We start from the raw sequence: 24,157 nt of genomic DNA on the forward strand, positions 1-24,157 counted from the left end.
ATCTGAATTTTTTATTTTTTTTTATTTAGCAGAATTTAAAATTTAAAAAAAAATTATCAAAAATAAAAATAAATCAATAAAAAAATTATCCGTAACTCAAAATGTTTTTTGGTCACAAATTGAAGTGGGTTTCGCTCAAAAAAAGAAATGAAGTGGGTCAATTTATGTCAAATCAGTAAGGGTAAATATGGCAAAAAGCAGTCCAATAAGGGCCAACACATGGCAGGCTAGTTACCGCTTTTTGCTAACTGAAGTGTTAGGACCTCTAACAGTAGAGTTTTAACAAGAACAAATCTCAAAAAGAAAAAAAAAAAAAGGCAGGGTAACATTGTGACAGTCATATCATTATAGTTATCATTAATTAATGTTCTCAAGTATTTTTATTTTGCCAAAGTGGAGAGTCAGAAGAAGAGAAGTGAAGCGGGTTGAGGTTCCTGCTGTGTCTTATGATAAAGTAGCGTTGTTATGAAAGTTTGTAGAGGTATTTATTGAATATGTTTTGATGATTTGAATTGTTCGTGTCGTAAGATTTGTCGAATATATTATTTATATAAAAAATTAAATTAATCAGATATTTATAACTCCATGATTAAGTCCTAATTGTTTTTAAAAAATTATTAAAATCATAGTAACTGTTTATTTCAACTTCTGAAGCTCAAACCCCAAATCCCCTTTCATGTTTTTGGAAAATCTCTTAACAAACATATTTTTAAATGCAATAAAACTACCACATATCTATCTATCTATAAAGAGATATCGAAAAGGAGTAAAAGAATCCCTACCTTTTGAAGCAAAGAGGAGACAATCCAAAAATCACAAAACGATGATCCACTTAGATTAAATGGAAGCCGTCGCCAAGCTCTACGTTTTGGTATATGGAACTAGGGGTCAAAGCTGTTTAGAAATAGATAAAATAAAGGTTAAAAATCTTTAAAACTCAAAAATGGCGGAAAAATAGAGAAAGAGTGAAAACTGAAATATTTGACATAAAAAGTGACTTTTAAAGATATGATTATGGACAGACTGCTCGAGTGGTCAAAAGTATGCTTGAGTGGTGAATCAAGGCTTCCAATATCTCAGACAATTTTGAAAAACATAGTTGGAAGGGTCTATGAACCACTCGAGTGGTGAAAGTTGCGCTCGAGCGAATAATACACATAGCACAGATTCGCAAACTTCAAACCGGCATAACTCTCTCATTCAGACTTCGTTTAGAGTCGTTCTCGTGTCCAAATTGAAGCCCTAGAAGTAAGCTTTCCAATGGTTTTAACCTCACATCAAGATTCAAAGTGTGAAGAGAGAAAATAATAAAAGAGTAAAGACTACTCACTAACAACTATTCGAATTTAGAGTTTTTGTTCCAATCTCACCCAACCATTATGGTAACACCTCAACCAAAACTCAAATATCGACTAAGAAGATTCTCAATCATGATAATCAGAGAGTCAAATATAATTCCATTATACCAAGAAGTATAGAGTGCTATACTTTCTCTCTTTTTTATATTAGCTTATTATAATCATATCTCTCTCTCTCTCTCTCTCACTTTTTCGCAATTTGCACAATCAATTTTCTTCTTCGTTACCTCACCAATAATATGGCACTTTTCCTCTCCAATATTGTAGTGGTGAAATTGTTAAAGGATGAGATAGACGAGAATGAGATCGTGACGGTGCAATTGGCAATGGTAATGTCGTTGAGGTGTTATCCTCCTTCTAGTGTTCTTGAAAACCTTATCTCTCATACCCTCTGCTTTTGAGATCTATTTTGTTGATAATGAATGTGAATATTTGTTACTACACCGACCGATGCCCGACTGAAGTTTTTACCACCCAAAACGAAGGGTTTCAAACCCTTGATCGGTCGACATTGGATGCAATTTTCTCTAAATCGAAATTATCTGTTCGAATGGTGGTGATCGGCAAAACTGAACAGAACCAATCCGTGTACAGCTCTACTGCTTATGTACCAATTTTTTTTATCAAAAAACACTAATAGTTGTAATCAATTAAATCAAATTAACAAAAAATTAAAAAATTATTATCAAAATTAAGCTAATTAAAATTACAGTGCCTAAAATGATATAATGACGAAAGTACTACAAAAAAGCTTAAAGATTGGAGATTGTATAAGCAAAATAGATGGGTTAATTACACCCATTTTATGTTTGGTTATATTTTTATTTTGATCCTTACTTTATTTTATTTTGTGTTTATTATGATCTTTCATATTTCAAGTTTTTATCAATTTATTCCAAAAAGCTAACATACACATTAAAAAAACAAAATTATAAAAGGAAAAAGAAAAAAGAAAAAAGAAAAAAAAAGGTAATAATAAATGTATGAAAGTTAAAATATATATATTATTATTATTAATGTTTATAATATTTATTATTTTTTTGTAATTAATTTTTGTAACTCACTGTTTGTTGCCCATTGCCCAAATAGTTATAATATTTATTATTTTTTTGTAATTAATTTTTGTAACTCACTGTTTGTTGCCCATTGCCCAAATAGGATAATACAATTCTTCACTGTTACCATTAGGTCAGATTCTTTACAATTCTCTATATCCAATGGCGATTTCGAGTCATCATCTCCTCCTCCGATTATCAATCCTGCTAGCTCTCCTCGCAATCTCAGCCAACGCAAGGCCAGGTCCCCACTTTCACCCCTGCAAAACCCTAATCTTCTTCACCACCAACTCCCGCTCCAACCCCCTCCTCCATCAAAACCCTAATTTCTCTCCCGAAAACCCCTCTTCCACCGGCCCATCCCTCACCTTTTTCTTCACCCAATCCAGAGATTTCGACCCCAAACTCACCTTCCTCCCCTCTCACCCCTCTCACATGGTCCATCGATCCAAAATCGATGAAGAAATTCGACCCCTGCCTCTCGGTTTCCACGCCTCATTACACGATCGCACCAAGGGCATTCTCAGGGACGTTGGATCTCTGTTGTTAGGCGTCGCTTGTGGCGCCATCACCGCCGGAACTCTTTACCTGATCTGGTCTCTTTTCGCCGATCCCAGCAGCTTCGAATTCCGTGATTCAGATGATGAATTTGATGGTGCTGATGATATGAACCCGAAGAAGATGGGCTATATCGCTGTTCCTGCTGCCGATACTCCGCCGGCGGTGAAGGAAGTGGTTTGAGCGTGGTTTGGATTTGTGTGACTTTAACTCTAGTAAGTGTGGTTTATTAAAAAAAAAAAAGAAAGATACTTTGTGTCTCTTAACCTCGACATATATAACTGTATGGTGATCCTGTATATGATGCTTACTATCTATGTATCTCTTGCTGATTTTATGATGTTATGTTTTGAATTTGGAGTGGCTGTTTAGGGTTTTGGTCCTTTTGGGCAATCCATTGAGTGCTTGCTTGTTATATCTTGGAAAGTGAAGGCTTGCCTTAGGAGGCTCTCTTTTATGTCTATATCTTTATTTTTCCACTGCTGCATGCTTGTGAGAGATTTGTTGGTAATGGGTTGGAATGGAATGCCCATTCTGAAACTATGCTAGAGAATCTGGGGTAGCATTTGGTAGAGTTTTAGAATTATGATTTGAGAATAGAGTTGTATTTTGAGCATGTGAGTTTTGGAATTATAATTTGACTTAGAAAAATTTGTTTAATTACCAGTTTTGAAAAGATTTTTGAATTGAGTTTGAAATTTTTGATGTGGCATATAATATTTGATTCAAAAACTTACAATTCATAATCAAACGCACAAATCCAAAATTCTATTTAAAGCTCATAAAAAATTTAAAAAAAGATTTCAAAAATATTTTTTATTTAAAATATAAAAATACAGGTGCCAAAAAAAATAAAATACTATTTCGGTCAACTGGCTGGATGTCCAGGAACATTCGAGAGGATGACCGGATAGACATGTTTTCAAAAGTGGGTGTGGAATTCATTTTTGAAATCACTAACCAAACACAACACTCAAATGAAGGTATGAAATTACGTTTCAAAAGCTCCACCAAACACAGCCTGGAGTTTTGATTCGATCTCAAGCCAAGTTTCCCTTCTTGAAAAGAGATTCTTGGTAGCTATGTTTGGGACTAGGGCTCTGTTTGTTTCCACATTAAATATTTTACACAAAAAATATTTTTTTTATAAATTGATTTTACACCAAAAAATGTTTTTGTTTTTGTTTTGACACTTGAAATAAAAATATTTTATTACCTAAAAGAGAAATTTTGATTCAATAATTTATCATTTATGACTTTTTAATGAGTTAAGATATTTATTTGAAAATGCTAAATATGTTGAAAATGTAGTGAGTGAGAATCAACTTTGTAAAAATTGACTTGACTTGTGGAATTTTGAAAGGTGAGTTATTTTTGGAAAAATGATGCAAAAATATTTTTCTTTAAAAAAAATGTTTTAGTTATTTTTTGTTCAATTAAATAACGGAAAATGAGTAAAATATTTTTGACAAATACACTTTACGTCAAAAGAAACGGAGCCTAGGTGTACTTATTTAATCATATTGGGTTCTCGTAGGGGATATCATCCCCCAAACTTAATCAGGTTCTACATTCCTATTACTAAACCTTCCCTTACCATACTAAATTGGCCCGCACCCTGCCAGCTGGTGCTCCAGTGTTGCTGCTGATGGTCTAGCAGGAGATGAATGTTTGGCTGGAACTTTCTTAATCTTCTATAATTGCTGTTACTGACTGTTGGTAGATTTTTTAATTTTGTTATAATGTTGCAGTTGAATTAAGCTACTGTTTGTACTAGTTTATAAAAGCTGCCTAGATTTAGAAGGAGGTGGTTATACACCCTATTGTACTAGGCAAATATTGCATTCTTACTTTACCTGCTGGCCTGGGGGAGGGAGGTGGGTTAGGTTAGGCAAACATTGAATATCTATTTAATAAAATTAATGTTACTTACCAATAAAAAAACAAATTAGTCAAGGAATATGTTGGGATTGAATTTAGAAGCAACTGAGGTTGCTTGGCAATGTTGGCCTTTATTTCATTCTACTGCCTAGTTATTTTCCAACGTGTTTGGCTTTTCATGAGGCGTAGGCTTGTGATGCGGGTGTGTTGTTGTGATTTATAGTATGGGGGATGCTGTTTCAGGTTCAGCACTAGGCAGTTGAGGCTTTCCGTTGTAGGAACTGTTAAAAATGAATTTGGTGCTGGATTAAGTGCAACAACTGATGCTGCATATTTCAATGTTGCTCCTGCTTTTTAGCACTGTTGGTGTAATTGTGAACTAACTAGTGATCTACATCAGCTAGTGGTTTGTTTTTGTGCTGTGTTCTGGAAGTGGTTTATGGCTGACGTAGTTATCTCAAGGATATGTTCACTAGGTGGGCTGGTTACTTGCAGTGGATTGATGAAAATGTGTACTCATTACCATGTTGATTGTGGGAGCTCTTAAGTTTGAGTTTGTTTAGAATGTAAGTAGTGGAAACAAGGGACATAGAAAAAATGAATCCTTCTATGAATTTGTTTAAGCATGAAAACTACAAGAAAAATAATTTTTTTTGTACAATTCATGAGTATAGTAACTAAGCTTTTAATTTCTTACAAAAGATGTGGGCCGTGTGGGGGTGTGATGTGTATCGTAGTGTGGGGGATGCTGCTGTTTGCCAGGGTAGGCACTAGGCAGTTGAAACTTTCAATTATAGGAACTGTTAAAAGTGAGTTTGGTGCTGGGATTAAATGCTACAACTGATGTTGTGCATATTTCCATGTTGCTCTCCTTGGTTTTTAGCAATGGTATAATTGTGAAGTGGCTAGTGATCTACCTCAGCTCGTGGTTTGTTTTTGTGCTGTGTTGTTGAAGTAGTTAGTTTATGGTTGACACAGTTATCTCAAACAGGTCATGCTCACTACATGGGCTGGTTGCTTGCTTGTTTGCAGTGAATTGATGAAAGTGCCAACCTTGTTACGTTGTTGATTGTATGAGCTCTTGAAAAAGATTTTTGGTTACAGGTTTTATCTGAACTTGTCCTAGTTTATACGCTGTGTAGTTTTTTAAGCCTGTACAAGAGCTTGCTAGCTATAGGATATCCTATTATAAGTTCCATTCCATTGTATTCCAGTAATCAAGCTACTGTTATGGTAATGTTTAGTTTATTAGAATGAAGGTTAACGGAATGATCGTCCATTGGAATATTCATTTTATGTTTGGTTTGCTAATATATATATGCATTCCAAATGAATTGATCATCAACTAATTTAGAAGACAAGTAATGCTACAATGATCATATATATATATATATATATAGCACATTTGATTTGTTATCTCAGTTGACATAATTACAGTGATATAATAAGGCCTTGTTTGTCATGTACTAAAAAAGTTAAAAAGTTAAAAAGTCACTATCCTATTTAAGTCATATCATTTTATTTAAGTCACATCATCTTTCTATCACATCACTTCAAACCTAACCCAAACCTAATTCATATTTCATAAAAAGTCAAAAAGTATACTTATTTAAAACATTTCAAACCAACCCTAAATCTCATCACTTACTTGAGAAGAAGGGGTTATTTGATTGGGAAGCCAAAGAATAATTAATCAATTTCTATCCAAAATCCCGAACTAAATACTACTTACCAAATATTGGGAACTATGGGGCTACGGTACTTCATGTCAATGGGGGCTATGGCATTCCATTTGAATGGGTATTCTATCCCATTTAATGATATGTCTCGCTTGCCTCGTGTTCCATTATTAAAATTTATTTATGGCTAATGTTAACAAGTGTCTGATGATGTGTATTTAATATTGTATTAATTTGTCTCGTGTTTAGTAACTTTGTAATTGTAACTTGTTAACGGGTATTTAATGTTATAGTAACTTTTTAGGCCCGTTTGTTTGGGTTATAAGAAGGGGATTGAGACTACTAATATCTTCGTATTACTAATACCTTGTTTGTTTTGAGAGATGGCCTTGGGACTACTAATACCTTGGTATTACTAATACTCTTGGAGAGAGGATTCATAGTGAAGAGGTAGAGATGGTATTAGAAAAATAGTGAGGGGATTAGAAATTTTTTTATTTTTTATATATTGGGAATTTTTTTTAAAATATTAATGTTTAGTTTTTATATTTTTTATTTGTTTTATTATTTTATATAAAAATAATTTAACAATTTCTTACTATTAATACCCTCACTATTAATCCCCTCACTAACAATCACTTCACTATTAATCCCCTCAATATCAATCCTCTCTATTCTATTTCTGAAAACAAACGGGGCCTTAGAAAAATGTTTTATACCATTAATTTAACATCATTAATGCACCACTAATGACATGGCATCATGTGGACCTCATTATTAATGTGATAGTTTGGCCTTCTTTTTTTTCAACAATGATTCATCCCACTAATTTGGGAGCACTAATGGACCACTAATGAGGTGAAAATTCAAAAAAAAAAAAAAAAAAAAAAACACAAGAGCAAAACATCCCATCATGTGGGACTCACACTACTTTAGAGCTATTAGTGCTCTTCTCTTTAATGGTCTCACTCATTTTTGTTTTTTTGTTTTTTTTTATCTTGCACTTGTCAGTTCATTAGTGATGTTTTTATTTAGAGCTATTGATTTAGTGTTCTAAATCAGAACTGAACTTTTTATTTTAAACCTATTAATTAAATTAAATGTATTTAATAATTTTTTTTTTAGGCCTTGTTTGTCGTAACTTAAAAAAGTCAAAAAGTGATTATCATATTTAAGTCACATCATCTTATTTAAGTCACATTACCTCTCTGTTACATCACTTTAAATCTAATTCATACTCAACTCATATTTCATAAAAAATTAAAAAGTGCGATTATTTAAATCATTCCAAATCATTTCCTAGGTTATTATTTAAAATTTAACGAGTTTTGAGACTCATTAAATGAAATAAAGTATTATTAATTATTTTTTATCAAGTGCCGGTGGGACACTTGTTAGAATGGTTCTATTTCATTTAGTAAGTTTAGAAACTTGTTGAATTTTTAAATAATAGGCTAAATATATAAAGTTATTAAATGTATCTAATTTAATTGGGTTAAAAAATAACATTAACAAGTTAAAATTAAAAAATTATTAAACTTCAGACAAATAAATATAATATTAAATACGCTTCATCTAACCTTGTTATAGCCATAACTACTACCAAATTCTCCACATTTGTTCAAATTCGATTGCATTGTGAATTTGATCTCAAATGGATGAGTATCTAAATTCAACATATTGGCAATTCTAACAATTGAAAGTCTTAAGAAATTTCAAAGCAATAAAAATTCTTGAACCAGCTCCAAATCATTGAAACAAACCATTTGTAAGGCCCAACACTTGCTCCTTTTCTAACTATATGTTGCAGGTCCTCTGGTTTTCCTTCTAGAGGGAATTTTTTTATAAAAAAAAAAGAAAATAAATAAACACTTAATCTGAACCATTCAATCATAATAAAACCAAATGTTGCGTTTCCTCGAGGTCACATTCTTCTTCCTGTTGATAGACACAGCCGCTTGATTTCTGAGTAGATCATAGCTTCTCTCCTCTGAGCTCCATGCCTATTCCAACTTCCACTGCAGCTCATGATGGCTCCGAAACAGGCTAAAATATCTGATGAGATGACCCCCCACTCAGAATCAGGTTAAATATCCGAACAGGGTAAAAGAACAGGAAGGACATGGTTTAGTGTTGATGGCCGTGGCCTAACATGAAGTGCAGCAACTATGATGCAAAACTGTTGTCCATGAATGAGAATTTCTGGAGCCATGAAGTGCCCCATGGAGCCCAGACTGTTGACAAACTAAGCATCATTACCGGGGTAAATTTCTCTTTACAATTTGTTGCTGTTGTTGTGCCTCTTAAAAATGTTCTCTCTGGTAGTATCTGGATCAGTGCATGCAACTTGTTGTGCTGAACTTTTAAATCACTTGTGCTGCTGCTGCTGCTAATCATTTCAGAGTGCTGAAGATCTTTTGGAAAGGCATGAAACCTCATAATTGTCGGTACCACCTGCATCCTTAATGCCAGCAGCAAACATGCCTACTTATGTTAAATTTCTCATAAAGTTGAATTAATTATACACCCACAAAGGATTCTAGTGCTTGAATATCCCATGAAGCGACATGATTTCCAGTATTTTCTGTGATCCACAATAAGCATTTATCATGATCTGTATCATCTACATCAAAATAATAACAAGAATATTAGTAATCATTATAATGAAAGTTACCATAAATTATGCAATAAGCAAAGTTAAAATCCTTAAGAAGATAGTCATACCACCATTGAAGAAAATGAATAGGGTTATAGGAGAAAAATTACTTCAATTTAAATAAAAAACCAAGAACGAGGAGTAGGAATACAATTCCTCGTTAATTTAACCAATAAAAACCTCTTTTTGATATATTTCTTTAAGAGAGAATGACTCAATGGACTTTGATTTTCTTCTTCTTTTCTTTACCTCATTATATTGAACAACCTAAAAATCTCTAAGTTGATGTATATCTTCCTTCAATAAATATAGCTTATAAGTTCTCCTTGTCAGCTTAACATACACATGGGAGGCTCTCATGCATAATGCCCATAATAGTACTAAACTCGAGAAAGGGATTTCATTTCTGAAAGCAATTATTTCATAGATATAAGTTATACATATATTTACTATGTAATTAAAGGTTAACCTTTGCATCACATTGAAAATAACAATCAATGCAGCTCTGAGAACTTGAGAAGGTAAACTTGTTTCAATCAACAAAGCATTTTAGTATGCTACCACTCTAGGCTACAAGTAAACATGCTCAGTAGTTACATCATCATCAAACCAATGAGATTTCAGGTGCTTATCAGTCACCATTGACAACAATATGATCTCCTCCATAAGCACATGAGTCCTATTTCCGGCTTTGAATTCACAAACCACACCATCCACTTCAATTAAGCTACACCCGGGCACTTTTTTCACATTCTTCTCCTCCATTCCCTTTCGTATCTTTTCCACATAACCCCATTGGTTAGCTGAGGCATAAATGTTTGAAAGAAGAACATGAACTCCACCATGGTCAAGACTTCGCTCAACCAAGCCATCAACCATTTCCTTTCCCAACTCAACATCACCGTGAACTCTACAAGCATTAAGTAGTGCACCCAATACATAAGAATCCGGTTCCATGGGCATTTCTCTTACCACCTTCTTTGCCTGCTCTAGCATCCCGACTCTACCCAAGAGATCTACTATGCAGCCATAGTGCTCAACCCCTGGTTCAATTCCATAAACATTACTCATGCTCTCAAAGATTCTCAACCCTTCTTCCACCAACCCCATTCGACTGCATGCGCTTAGTATACAGATAAATGTAACTTCATTTGGTTTAACTCCTTCATTCTTCATCCTTGTGAGCAACTCAATAGCACTAGCACTCTGACCATGATTTGCTAGACCCGAGATCAAAGAAGTAAAAGCATAGACATCTCGATTTGGCATATCATCAAAGACACGACAAGCTGCTTCCATACATCCACATTTCGCGTACATATCTACGAGAGCTGTACCCAAAACTATATCTAGCTTGAGTTTGTGTTTATCGATATACGCATGAATCCATCTACCCTGATCCAATGCACCGAGAAAAGCACAAGCCGATAATGCACCGACAAGCCCAGCATGATTAGGCTTAATCCCAGCAATCTGCATATCATTAAAAAGCTCAAGAGCCTCTTTAAACGACCCAACTTGCGCATACCCAGTAATCATCGCACTCCATGAAATCTCATTCTTTTCCGGCATTTTATCGAACAACTCCCGTGCAATCACAACTTGCCCGGACTTGACAAACCCATTAATCACAACCGTCCAAGTAATCACATCACGATTCAAGCTGGAGTCAAACAGCTTAAAAGCTAAGTCCATACAGCTACAAGTAGCGTACAAATGGATCAATCCATTTTGCACAAAATCATACGATTCCCAACCCAATTTGATCGATTGGGCATGGTATATCAAACCCAGAGAACATTCAGAGAGCTCAGCACAAGCTCTGAGAAGAAAAGAGAAAGTATAATTGTTGGGTAAAAACCCACTTTGCACCATCTGTTTGTAGATAGACAAAGCTTTGGAAGCTCGATTTTTGTCCACGAAAGCTCTGATAATTGTGTTCCAAATGAAGGTGGAGCGATGGCGTAAGAGGCGAAAGAGATTGTAGCCATGAGAGAGGTCGCCGCGGTGGGAGATGGCGCAGAAGGCGATGAGTTTTGCAGCGGCGAAAGGGTCGGAAATGGTGCCCGAGACGATGAGGTGGGACTGGATTTGCTTGATGTGTGTCATAGTAAGGCATGGTTGGTCCAAGATTGAGAGAAGTCTATGACTTGATTTCAAATATTTGGAGGCAAATACAACCACCATACCATAATACAGATGGAAAAAAATTTCTGAAGTGTCCAACACTGCCACACTTCGCTATGACATAAAATTCAAAAATGTCACACTGCCATACATTGCAGTGTTTGATCACCAAGGATCCTCTAGAGTGAAATTTTCCTAAAGTTTCATAGAGTGCTATATTGTGTGGTTGAAATTTACTGGCAAGTCACATCAGAAAAATTGATATGACTTGCCAGTAAATCTCAACCACACAATGTAGCACTTTAGGAAACTTTAGGGAAAAATCACTCTAGAGGATCCTTGCTCGTGTTTGATGAGGGACCTTGACTAAATTCAAGGACACAGACCCTTTTGCTTGTTTTTGTTTTTTTATTTTGTTTTCTTTTGTTTTGTTTTGTTTTGTTTTTGAAGTACAATTTTTTAGTTTAAATTTTTTAAGAAAAATATTTGGTGATCCAAATTTATTTGGCTCGAATGATTTGAATCCGTCAAAAAAAACTTAAAACAAGTTCTTCATGCAACTTTAATTTTACCTACTCAGCGCCCAAAAAAACAGGAACTTCATTATAACCACGACGTTCAATTGCTTTTCCACTAAATAAATAAATAAAATTTAAATGGCCTATTTCATGAAGTCCATTTCAAGGTACAATTTTGACAAATTGGTCCCCTATAAGGCTATTATAGTGGGGGCATGGACCACCAAAATTTTGTCAAGAAACTTACCAGCAACAAAGTTACCGGAGGCAAAGAAACACTCATCACTTCGGGTAAAAAGGGGCATCCAACATGCACCAAAAAGTGTCCCCAAAAAATTGAAATTTACAATAATGACCACTTAAATATTTGTATTATAAAATTTTTTATGGAGTGTTTTAAAAAGATGGTAAAAAATGATTTTTTGACTTTTAATTAAACTTTTGACTTTTTTAGACAAGTGATTTAGGAAATTAGTAATAAGTTGTTTTTGGCTTTTTTTATTAATATTTATTTATGATGTCAAATCACAATAAAATGACCAAACTACTCTCATTCAATTTAAAATATTTACAATTTTACCTATGTAACACATTTTGACCCATGAAGGGTAGAATTGTAATTTCACCAATGACTAAAAACAAACTTTCCAAATGTCTTTAAATACAAAAAAAAATTAACTTTTAGTTTTTGTTACAAACTAAAAAAAGTGGCTAAAAGCCAAGTCCCCAAAAGAAGAATATTTATATTTTGGATCAAAATTTTTAAGTTTATTAATACTCCGTTGATAAGGTATGTTAGAATTATAGGGGAAGAAAGAAAGAGAGATTGCAGATTCCGTAAATATTTTATTCCAAAAATAGAAAGTTTGAAACAATTGGATTTTTTTTGAAAATTGAATGCAGTAACTAATTCATGATTGACATGTACAGGATGAAAACTTCATTCTCAATTCTACAAGAATTTTTATGAAAGCCTTTCATTTGCTTCTCTTCTATGGAAGTTTTATTTTCCCAGAGTATATCCTAATTTTTGGCCTAATTTTTCTTCTGATGATTGTTTCAATCTCTGATCAACAAGATATATCTTGGTTATATTTCATCTCTTCAACAAGCTTAGTAATGAGCCTACAATAATACTACAAACCCATCCTTATCAACTCAGAAATTATCTAGAATCTTCATATTGTAGTTCAGATTTATTTTATACATAGACCTCACATAAATCTCACGTTGTATAAATTAATCTCCTCTACACAATCACCCACCTAGAATTTTCCGGATGGATAAGGGTAGGCCTCTAGACATTTCCATGAGCATAACACATAATGAAATGTATATATATATATACACACATCTCCTCAAACTCAAGTAGGGAGAGGAACTTGACTTTTGAAAAAAGAAACTAGAAAATAGATAAATTTAAAAAACAGTCCCGCTACAGAGCCCGAATAATTCATGCTCGAATGTGGCTCAAAACCCAAAACGACTGTAGCCCGAATAATTCATGCTCGAATGTGGCTCAAAACCCAAAACGACGTCGTTTTGGGTTTTAAATTTTTTTTTTTTCTTTTCTCGTAGGAAGAAGAAGAAAGAAGAAGAACAAGAGAAGAAGAAGAAGAAGAAGAGCAGAACCAGAAGAAGAAGAAGAAGAAAAAGAAGAAAAGAGAAGAGAACAAACCCAGCAAAATCAAAACCCAAAACAAAAACAAACCCAGTAAAACCAGAGAGAGAGAGAGATCAAACCAAAATCCAAAATCCAAAATCAAACCCAAATCCAGATGATCAATCCATTGATTTCAGACGATTACCCTCTTTTTTTTTTTCTCTTTGAAGATGAACACACAGAGGGGAAAGAATCTGCAGATTTTTTTTGTTCTTGATGTGAAAGAATCTGTAGATTTTTTTTTTTTTGTTCTTGACATTGATCAACAACATGAACATCTTCATCAACATCCATTTTGATGATGAACAAGATCTGTAGACCCAACGAGTTCAGAAAAACGCAGAAAAAAAAAAACATCAAAACGAATGTTGATGAAAAAAATTTGCAGAAAAAAAAATCGAACATCAACATCATACATTCATCAACAGCAAAAAAAAAATAAAAAAAATAAAATTAAAATTGTCGAATCCAAATCCACAAATCCAGATCTACAAATCTGTTCATCAACAAATCATTAATCCAGATCCACTAGAAAAGAAAGAAAGAAAGAAAAAAAAAAGTAGAGAGAGTAGAGGCGGTCTGCTTCCATGTCTTCCTCCTCCTCCTTCATCACTGTCTTCTCTCTTCCTCTTCTTTTCTTCCTCTTCTCTCTTCCCTCTTCCCTCTTTTCTCCTTCTCTCTCTCTCTCTCTCTCTCTGCGTTCGAATGCAAGAAAAAAAAAAAAAAAATGAAACCCAAAACGACGCCGTTTTGGGTTTCGAGCCAATTTGAGCCAACAGTATTTCGGGCCCTTAAACATTTTTGTTTAAAAAATATATAAAGTCATGTGATGAAAATATGACAGTGGTCGTTGTGAAGTAGTAATAAATAAGAGACGCAACTTTGACTTTATAAATGTTGAATAAGGCAAGACATATATCCAAATCATAGGAGATTGAAAATTGAATACGTACTAATAGATGAATTAGAATTAGAAAATTCTTAGAAAATTGGACCATGCCAAAATAAAGAGTGATTCTGATGCTAAAGAGAGAAGGTGAGTTTGGGAAGCTTAGAGGTGATGAGTCTAACTAGGAGAAGACATAGGGGCCATAATGTTCGACAAGGTGAGTTTAAAGATGTTGTGGGAAGTCTATATGGATGCTGGTTTCTAGAAGAAGAGATGGCTATCTTAGTGAACTATGGTTTTTGAGAGGTAATAAGTGGGAAGCAGAACGACACCATTGGTGAAGAAGATGGTAGATGAAAAGATGATAGCCATGTGAGATATCAGTACGATAGCTGCAGTGGTTAGATCTGGGCATTACCATATATGAGTTTTGTGATGACAAGTGTGTGTGGATCTAGTTGGGAGAACAAAGGGTTGCAACATTGAAGCTACTTTAGTGAAGAAAAGTATACTTTCTTAAATTTTGAATGTACAATAATTAAGGTTTGAAAATATAATGATCTAAGAGTGTTGTGAGTGTTTTTTTATAAAAAAACAAAAACAAAATGAACATGTGGGTATTGAAGATTGTTGAAAAAGGGTGTGTAAAAAACGATTATAACAAGAGAATTGCTGAATATGTTGAAGTATGTTTTAGATCAAGAGAATGTGAGATCCAATAGATAAACAGAACTAGATGATTGCTAGGTCTTGTGATGTATGGTAGTGACTGGTGGAGAGTTCATACGCATGAAAACATCCAGTGGGCAGTGAAAAACCCATTAAGTTTGACCGTAATATCATGTTAAAAGTATAAGAGAGAGAATAAAGATTGTACTGAAATTAATTTGTAACCATTATAAGTGTAGGGATATATTTTCTGAGTTTCAACACGTGGTCAAGGTGACGCCGACGTGTCAGCCGAGGTGCCACGTGTCCAGGTTATGACGTCGAGGTGATCTCGGCTAGGCTGAGGTTATCTCCGAAGATATCGGAATCTGAGATAAGTGGATAAGGCATAAAAAGTTCTAGAATGAGGAAGGACTTCAGCATGGATAAGGATAACACTCTTAGGTCATGTTTGTTTGGGCGGACTGGATTAGCATTCCCATAACTAATAATCTTGGGGTTACGAATTCGTTGGATTATGTATCCTATCTTAACTAAAAGTCAAGTTTAAAATAATTAGTCCGTACTTCAATTGTTTAACCAAACATCGGATTAATAATTTTATTGGACTATTAGTCCAATCCCAAGCTCATGTCCATCCAAACAAACATGACCTTAGGGAGTTTATCTCTATCTATTGAAGAGTCTAGGATAAGCACTAAACTAGAATTCATTGAAGCTAAGCTTCTATTGGGACTGAGTCTATGTTAGTTATAAAAGAGAGGCACCCACATGGGTCTAAGGTACGCAATTTATACTCAGAACAGTGAGTTTAGCAATTGATTATCTTTGAGAGATATATTGACTTGATTGTCGGAGTGCCTCCAAGTGGACAAACCACCGCCGGAATCTTCTCTTTCTGTTGCTGGTCAGCCAAGTATCATATATTCTGCCAGTACTCTCCAGCTGAATACTAAGTTGAAAATGTGATCGGAAATTCACTCACACAACGAGAGTAGCTCACTAATTGGCATACAATACATTCAAGCAACTTTCATTGCAAAAATTCAAAATTTTCACCTCAAAAATCATAATTTTTATTTATTTATTTATTTTTACAGTATTTGGAAACCTACAAGAACAAGAAAAAAAAAAGATTGCATTAAGATTTTTAGGTAACTATCACTTAAATAGCCCACTTGAACGAAGGATATAATACAATGTGAACCAAGTAACATAGTCTAGATTGGTGGACCTTTAAGAGTTGGTAGAGCAGTAAAAACTTGAGGTATTAAACTCAAGTCATGAGTTCGACCCTCTTCAAGGCCATTCGTTCTTATGCTAACACATAAGATTGATAAGATGAACATTTTAAGCCTAAGCATACCATATTCAATGTTTAAAGTATGGGTTCGAATATCCACTTATGTGCGAGACTACAATTTATCGTTATATGATTAAATAACTTTATTACATCACTTAAGGTGACCTCTAAGGTGTTGGTTCCCAAGGTCTAACCCCATAAGTCATCTCTTTGCATTAAGCCCCTTTTTTTTGTCTTTTTCTTTTTTTTGTGAACAAGAAATCCAACTAAAAAAAATATAGAAAAAAACCACAATTTATTTTTGAAATATATGTTAACCGGGTTGAATGATGGGTTAATAGTACGACTTCATGAAAAAATAAGGGTAAATTACGCTTCGTCCTTTAGCCATTAAAATTTATGTTTTTCTATTTTGGCTTTTGATGTTTTAAATTTTTCTCAGTCTATTTCTTAAGCTAATTTCTGTTAAAAATTAAAAAAAAAATGACAAATTGACAATCATATGACATAAAAAAAAATTATTTTATATAATTTATATTTTTTACACAAATTCAAATTCTAATATAATAATATATATTTTTATGTTATATGACAGTTATTGTGATATTTTCTAGGGATTTTTATTGATAAGTCCAATTTAGAAGTATTTTAACCCAAGAAGTCCATGAAGGAATATTTTAACCCATTTAGTCTCGTGTATGTATAGTTTTATTCCATAAAGTCCATTTTTTTTATTTACACCATTTTTTTGGACACTTATGCCATTATATTTAATTTTGATACCCTTACAAATATTTTTTCAACGATTAGCAATTTAATGATGTGAACATTCATATTTTAAAATTCACATTTGTAGGAATGTAAATTGGCCCGTGGGCGATCCGAAACCCGCCCGCGAGCCAAGGCGGGCCCGGCCCGTTGACAATGTGAATATTCACATTGACATGTTAAAATTCACATTAATAGGAGTGTAAAATTAGCCCCCGTCCCGTGGCGGCGCGAAACCTGCCCGCGGCCCATGTGCGGCCCGGGGTGGGCTCGGTCCGGCCCGTTGACAATGTGAATATTCACATTGACATGTTAACATTCACATTAATAAGAGTATAAATTTGGGTTGCGGCCCATGGGTGGCCAAAAGCCCGCCCGCAGCCCAGGGCGGGCCCGGGCCGGCCCGTTGACAATGTGAATATTCACATTGACATGTTAACATTCACATTGATAGGAGTGTAAAATTAGCCCACGCCTCGTAGCTGCCCGAAACCCGCCCACGGCCCGTGGGCGGGCCCGGCCCGGCCTGTTGACAATGTGAATGTTCACATTGACATGTTAACATTCACATTGATAAGAGTATAAAACTAGACAGCAGCCCAGGGCGGGCTCGACTCGGCCCGGCCCGGCCCGTTGACAATGTGAATATTCACATTGACATGTTAACATTCACATTAATAGGAGTGTAAAATTGGCCCCCGTCCCGTGGCGGTGCGAAACCCGCCCGCGGCCTAGGGCAGGTCCGGTCCGGCCCGTTGACAATGTGAATATTCACATTGACATGTTAACATTCACATTGATAAGAGTATAAAATTGGCCCGCGGCCCATGGACGGCCAAAAACCCGCCCGCGGCCCTGGGTGGGCCCGGCCCGGCCTATTGACAATGTGAATATTCACATTGACATGTTAACATTCATATTGATAAAGTGTAAAATTGGCCCGCAGCCCGTGGGTGGCCCGAAACCCTTCCGCAGCCCGAGGCAGGCTTGGCCCGACCCGTGACAATATGAATATTCACATTGACATGTTAACAAGCACATTGATAGGAGTGTAAAATTAGCCCGCGCCCCGTGGCTTCCCGAAGACAATGTGAATATTCACATTGACATGTTAACATTCACATTGATAAAAGTGTACAATTGGCCCGTGACCCGTGGGCAGCCCGAAGCCCGACCTTTGGCAATGTGAATATTCACATTGACATGTTAACATTCACATTGATAGAAGTGTAAAATTGGCCCGCAGCCCGTGGGCGGCCCGAAGCCCGATCGCAGCCCGTAGTGAGCTTGGTCTGACCCGTGACAATGTGAATATTCACATTGACATGTTAACATTAACATTGATAGGAGTGTAAAACTTGTCCGCTGCCCGAAGCTCGCCCGCGGCCCGGGGTCGGCCCGGACCCAAACCCGGGCCACCCCAGGCCACCCACGGGTTTCGGGCCGCCTATGGGACGCGAGTCAATTTTACACTCTTATCAATGTGAATGTTAACATATTAATGTGAATATTCATATTGTCAATAGGTCGGGCCAGGCCTGCCTCGGGCCACCCACGGGCCGTGGGCATGTTTCCGGCAACCATGGGGCACGGGCTAATGTTACACTCTTATCAATGTGAATGTTAACATGTCAATGTGAATATTCACGTTGTCAACGGGCCGGGCCCGCGTCGGCCCGGGGTCGAGCTTCGGGCTGCCCACGGGTCACGGGCTAATTTTACACTCTTATCAATGTTAATGTTAATATGTCAATGTGAATATTCACATTGTCAACGAGCCGGGCCTGGCCCGCCCTGGGCAGCGGGTGGGCTTCGGGCCGCCCAAGGGCCACGGGCCAATTTTACACTCCCATCAATGTGAATGTTAATATGTCAATGTGAATATTCACATTGTCAACGGGCTGGACCGGGCTCGCCCAGGGCCACCCATAGGACGCGAGTCAATTTTACACTCTTATCAATGTGAATGTTAATATGTCAATGTGAATATTCACATTGTCAACAGGTCGGGTAGGGCCCGCCCCGGGCCGCCCACGGGCTGTGGGCTAGTTTCGGGCAGCCACGGGGGGCGGGCTAATTTTATACTCTTATCAATGTGAATGTTAACATGTCAATATGAATATTTGCATTATCAACGGGTCGGGCCGGGCCCACCCAGCGCAGCCCACCAGCCACATGCAGGTTTTGGGCCGACCACATGCCGCGGGTTAATTTTACACTCCTATCAATGTGAATGTTAACATGTCAATGTGAATATTCACATTGTCAACGGGTCGGGTCGGGCCCACCCCGACCCCGGCCCGGGCTTCTGGCTGCCCACGGGTCATGGGCCAATTTTACACTTTTGTCAATGTTAATGTTAATGTTAATATGTCAATGTGAATATTCATATTGTGAACGGGCCGGCCCGGGCCCGCCCCAGGCAACGGGCTGGTCTCGGGCCGCCCACAGGCCGCAGGTCAATTTTACACTCCTATCAATGTTAATGTTAATTTGTCAATGTGAATATTCATATTATCAACAGGCCGGGTCGGGCCTATTTTTCTGGCTTGTGGGCCGGCCCGGCTCGACTCGAATTTTTTCGGGCACCCACGAGGATCGACATGAGCCGGGCCCCTACACATTGACGATATAAACATTTATATTGACGGTGTGAACATTCACATTAAGGGTATTTTGGTAATTAAGTCACCCATAAGACTTATTGAAACATAAGAAAATAATGTGAACTAAATGGAACATAAGTAGATGAAAAGGGTATTTTGGTCTTCTTATCTCGAATTGGACCTAATGGAATAGTCAAAAAGAATATGGGTTGGATAGAATAAAGCTCTTAGAAAATGAATTTATCAAAAAAGCTCCCTATTTTCTATCCAATTTTGTATAAAAGTTAATGTTAAGAGTAAACTAAGAAAAAATTAAAACATGAATGGAGAAAAAACAAAATTTAAACGCCAAAGTAAATAAGTAGCTAGACGTAAAAAAGACAAAATGTAATTTATCCAAAAAATTATATTTATTACATTTTTTTTTTCAAATTTATAATAATCATATATGTTGCATAGTTTCATATAGTATTTAGGTGTAATCTAACCTATATATAAAGAGAACGAAAGCATACACCTCTCCTTTAAATCTAACGTATGAAAAACTCTAACTTGTCCCTGTTGTGCAACTAAAATAACGATTGAACCAAAGAAACTACGTCTGCAGTAGCTACGACTCTGAGGCCATCAACCAACCAATCGGAGGCCACCATCTCTCCCTTCTTGAAAGTTCTTATTACGGTGCCCTTCCTATTGTGGTTTATTACCCTTCCTGTTATTTTGTGGGTTCCTCATTATTTATTATTTATTTATAGATAAATTATTTTAACGGTATTTATAGTTTAATTTTTATGTCATTTTGATCTTTAAATTTTTACTTGTGACACATTTGATCCTAAATTTTAAATTTTGTTTTAAATAAGGACAATTTAAGATATCATTACTTAATTTCAAAAGCAAAGTCGTCAATATAATAAAATATAAACTAATTTGAAAAAAAATAAATGTCAAAAAATATTTTTGAATTTTTAAAAATTATTTCTACCCACTAAAGATAAAATTATGTAAAATTGATAAATTTTTTAGACATTTCTTTATTTCTTTATTTTACCAAATTAATGTTTATTATGTGTTTAGATGATAATCACGTAATTGGTAGTTGTTTTTATTTTCATTAAATTAGTTTATATTTTTTCAAAAGTTAAATACGGTGACAATTTTGATATCATTATTAAACCAATCCATTAAATTAAAAAAGTCAAAACTAAAAATATTTTCCAAATAAGGACAATTGAAGACACCATTGCTCAATTTCACAGGCAAAGTCGTCGATGTAATAAAATATAAAGTAATTTGATAAAAATAAATGTTAAAAAATATTTTTGACTTATTTATTTTACCAAATCAATATTTATTATGTGTTTAGATGATGATCATGTAATAGGTAGTTGTTTTTATTTTCATTAAATTAGTTTCTATTTTTCCAAAGTCAAATATGGCGACAACTTTGATTTCATTATTAAACCAATTTATGAAATTAAAAAAATTCAAAACTAAAAATATTTCATATATTTAAATATATCGATTACACATTAAACGCCTAACAACCACTCATTACATGATTATCATCTAAACATATAATAAAGATTAATTTAGTATAAAAAAAATAAATATCTAAAAGATTTATCAATTTTACGTAATTTTATCTTTGGTGAGTAAAAATTATTTTTAAAAATTCAAAATATTTTTTGATTTGTCAAATTAGTTTTTATTTTGTCAAATCGATGACTTTGCCCTTAAAATTAAGCAATGACATCTTTAGTTGTCCTTATTTGGAACAAGATTCAAAATTTAGGGTCAAATGTATCACAATCACAAAGTCAGGGATCAAAATGACACAAGTCTCAAATTATAGAAACTGTTAATGTAATTTGCCCTTTATTTATTTTTAACTGGTTGATTGCTCATCGTGACTTTTGAATAATTTGTCTTTGCTGGTGGAGGCAGGCTGACGAAGCTCACAACGAGGGGTTAATATTGTCTGGTTGGGATCGATTTAAGATGAAATCAAGATTAAGTTATTGGCTACAATTCTAAAAAAATTAAAATATAATTTACTCATTAAAATTATGAAATTTATCTAAACCAAACTATTTAAATACAGTCTGGTTTAATTTGAAACCACGGTTTCACATAATCTATTCATAAAAAAAAAAATTTAAAAAAAAATCATAACATTTTAAAAAAAATTTAACTTACTATAAATTTTAAAAATAATAATAATTGACATGGATAAGCCCATTAAGATTATAGCCCACCATTCAGGGCCCAATACATAACTCAAATGCTAAAACCCAGCACTGCTAAAGCCCCATGTAGCAATAAGAACCAATGATACCAAGATACATGGCGAGAAAAGGGCAAGCCACATCAGCAGATAAAGATCTGCAAAGTTATTGCCACGGCACATCGCCATTAATGAGGCCCCTTACAGCATTTATTGCGATAACCCCTCTCCGTCGGAACAGAACGCCTTCACTGTGAACAAGGTAAGTTAGAGCATAGACTTTCGGCCAAGGTGACAGGTCGGAAGGGACAACGAAATGATTACTGGAGGATATAAGTAAAGGTCGAAAACAGAAAGAAGGTTAAGCTTTCTATCTCTAATCCATCACTACACTCCACTTCTCTATCTAACTTGCTCGTCGGAGGGTTCGTTGGGAGACTCCCCGTTCCCCGTTGAACTCGTGTGCAGATCTTCCGGTGGGCTTGGTCATTCGGACGTAGGATTGAGGAGTGTGGATCAGTCCGACCCGTTCCGCCTGGAACGAACTGTATCATCAGTTACTGATATGGATAAGCCCATAAAGATTATAGCACACCATTCATGGCCCAATACATAACTCAAATGCTAAAGCCCAGCACTGCTAAAGCCCCATGTAGCAATAAGAACCAATGACACCAAGACACATGCGAGAGAAGGGCAAGCCACATCAACAGATAAAGATCTGCAAAGTTATTGCCACGGCACATCGCCATTAATGAGGCCCCTTACAGCATTTATTGCGATAACCCCTCTCCGTCAGAACATAACGCCTTCACCATGAACAAGGTAAGCTAGAGCATAGACTTTCGGCCAAGGTGACAGGTCGGAAGGGACAACGAAATGATTACCAGAGGATATAGGCAAAGGTCAAAGACAGAAAGAAGATTAAGCTTCCTATCTCTAATCCATCACTACACTTCACTTCTCTTTCTAACTTGCTCGTCGAAGGGTTCGCTGGGGGACTCCCCGTTCCCCGTTGAACTTGTGTGCAGGTCTTCCGGTGGGCTTGGTCATTCGGACGTGGGATTGAGGAGTGTGGATCAGTCCGACTCGTTCCGCACTGGAACGAACTGTATCATCAGTTGGCGCCGTCTGTGGAAACTTTCTTACTCCGCGCGCCAGTTGTGCTCATTGTCACTGGAGGCCCTTTCCCAATAACTCCTTCCTACCACCTGCAAAGGTGAATGGTCACAACTAAATCCATGGCTTCCCATACCAATGTTCCTGACCACCAAGCCGACCCTCCCAATCCAAACAACCCACAACAATATTTCACCGAGCTCACCAACAGCATTAACCGCCTGGCCGAGCAAAACCAAGCCCTGATTAATGCTCTACTCCAAAGAAACCTTCTTATGCCCCCTCCACCACCTCTAGATATCCCACCCAACCAAGAGCGAGCCTCAAGTCATACTATCCAACAGCCTAATCCACCCAACTTGGAAGGCTTGCGACCCCTCACCCAGATATAAATCCACCACCCCGAGCCCCACATCCATCAGTCCTAGCACTGACCCCTGAAGGAGAGTCCAGCAGGGTCTAGCCTTCGCTGCCCTCCGATGGTGACAACATTCTTCTCTGGGATGCAGAACTCCGAGCCATGAAGCTCCAACTCCAAGGAGTCATGCAGAATATACAGCATAAACCCTCAACCACAGCCAACTCACCATTCATCGTCTCCATCCTAGACAAACCTCTACCCCCCAAGTTCAAAATGCCCACCATCAACTCTTGTGACGGTACGACAGATCTAGTCGACCACTTGGAGACCTACAGAACCCTCATGATCCTCCATGCATTCCCTGACGAAATCATGTGTCGGGCTTTTCCCATGACACTCAAGGGGTCAGCTCGACTTTGGTTTAGTCAATTGCCAACAGACTCTGTCTTCACTTTCCAGCACCTCAGCAACTCCTTCCTCAGCCATTTCATTGGAGCCCAGCGCCAACGGCGTCCAGCAACCCAACTCCTCAACATCCGCCAAACCGAGGGGGAGTCACTGCACAGTTTCGTTACCCGTTTCAATACCGAAGCCTTGCAGGTAGCGAAAAACGATGACAATGTCATCCTTACGGCTTTCATGGCCGGTCTACGATCGTCTGACTTCCTTTTCTCCCTCTCTAAAAACCCCCCGACCTCCATAGCAATCTTACTCTCCAAA

The 24,157-nt window shown here is 36.4% G+C and overlaps 1 protein-coding gene across 2 annotated transcripts; it reads right to left on the reverse strand.

Moving 5' to 3' along the window:
• Positions 1–8,021: 8,021 nt before the first annotated feature.
• On the reverse strand, positions 8,022–11,459 carry LOC114291169 (pentatricopeptide repeat-containing protein At5g66520). 2 transcript variants are annotated; one of them, XM_028235223.2, is made up of 2 exons: positions 9,657–11,459; positions 8,022–9,154 (listed from the first exon to the last, which is right to left on the reverse strand). In XM_028235223.2, the coding sequence occupies exon 1, from the start codon at positions 11,372–11,374 to the stop codon at positions 9,758–9,760; it is 1,617 nt and encodes a 538-aa protein (XP_028091024.2). In that variant the 5' UTR covers positions 11,375–11,459; the 3' UTR covers positions 8,022–9,154; positions 9,657–9,757. The 2 variants fall into 2 exon arrangements, with proteins under 2 accessions (XP_028091024.2, XP_028091025.2); XM_028235224.2 differs by having other exon boundaries at positions 8,228–9,145.
• Positions 11,460–24,157: the final 12,698 nt, after the last annotated feature.

Source organism: Camellia sinensis, chromosome 4 (genome assembly GCF_055761805.1).
Source record: "Camellia sinensis isolate YWXY chromosome 4, ASM5576180v1, whole genome shotgun sequence".
Taxonomy (NCBI): domain Eukaryota; kingdom Viridiplantae; phylum Streptophyta; class Magnoliopsida; order Ericales; family Theaceae; genus Camellia; species Camellia sinensis.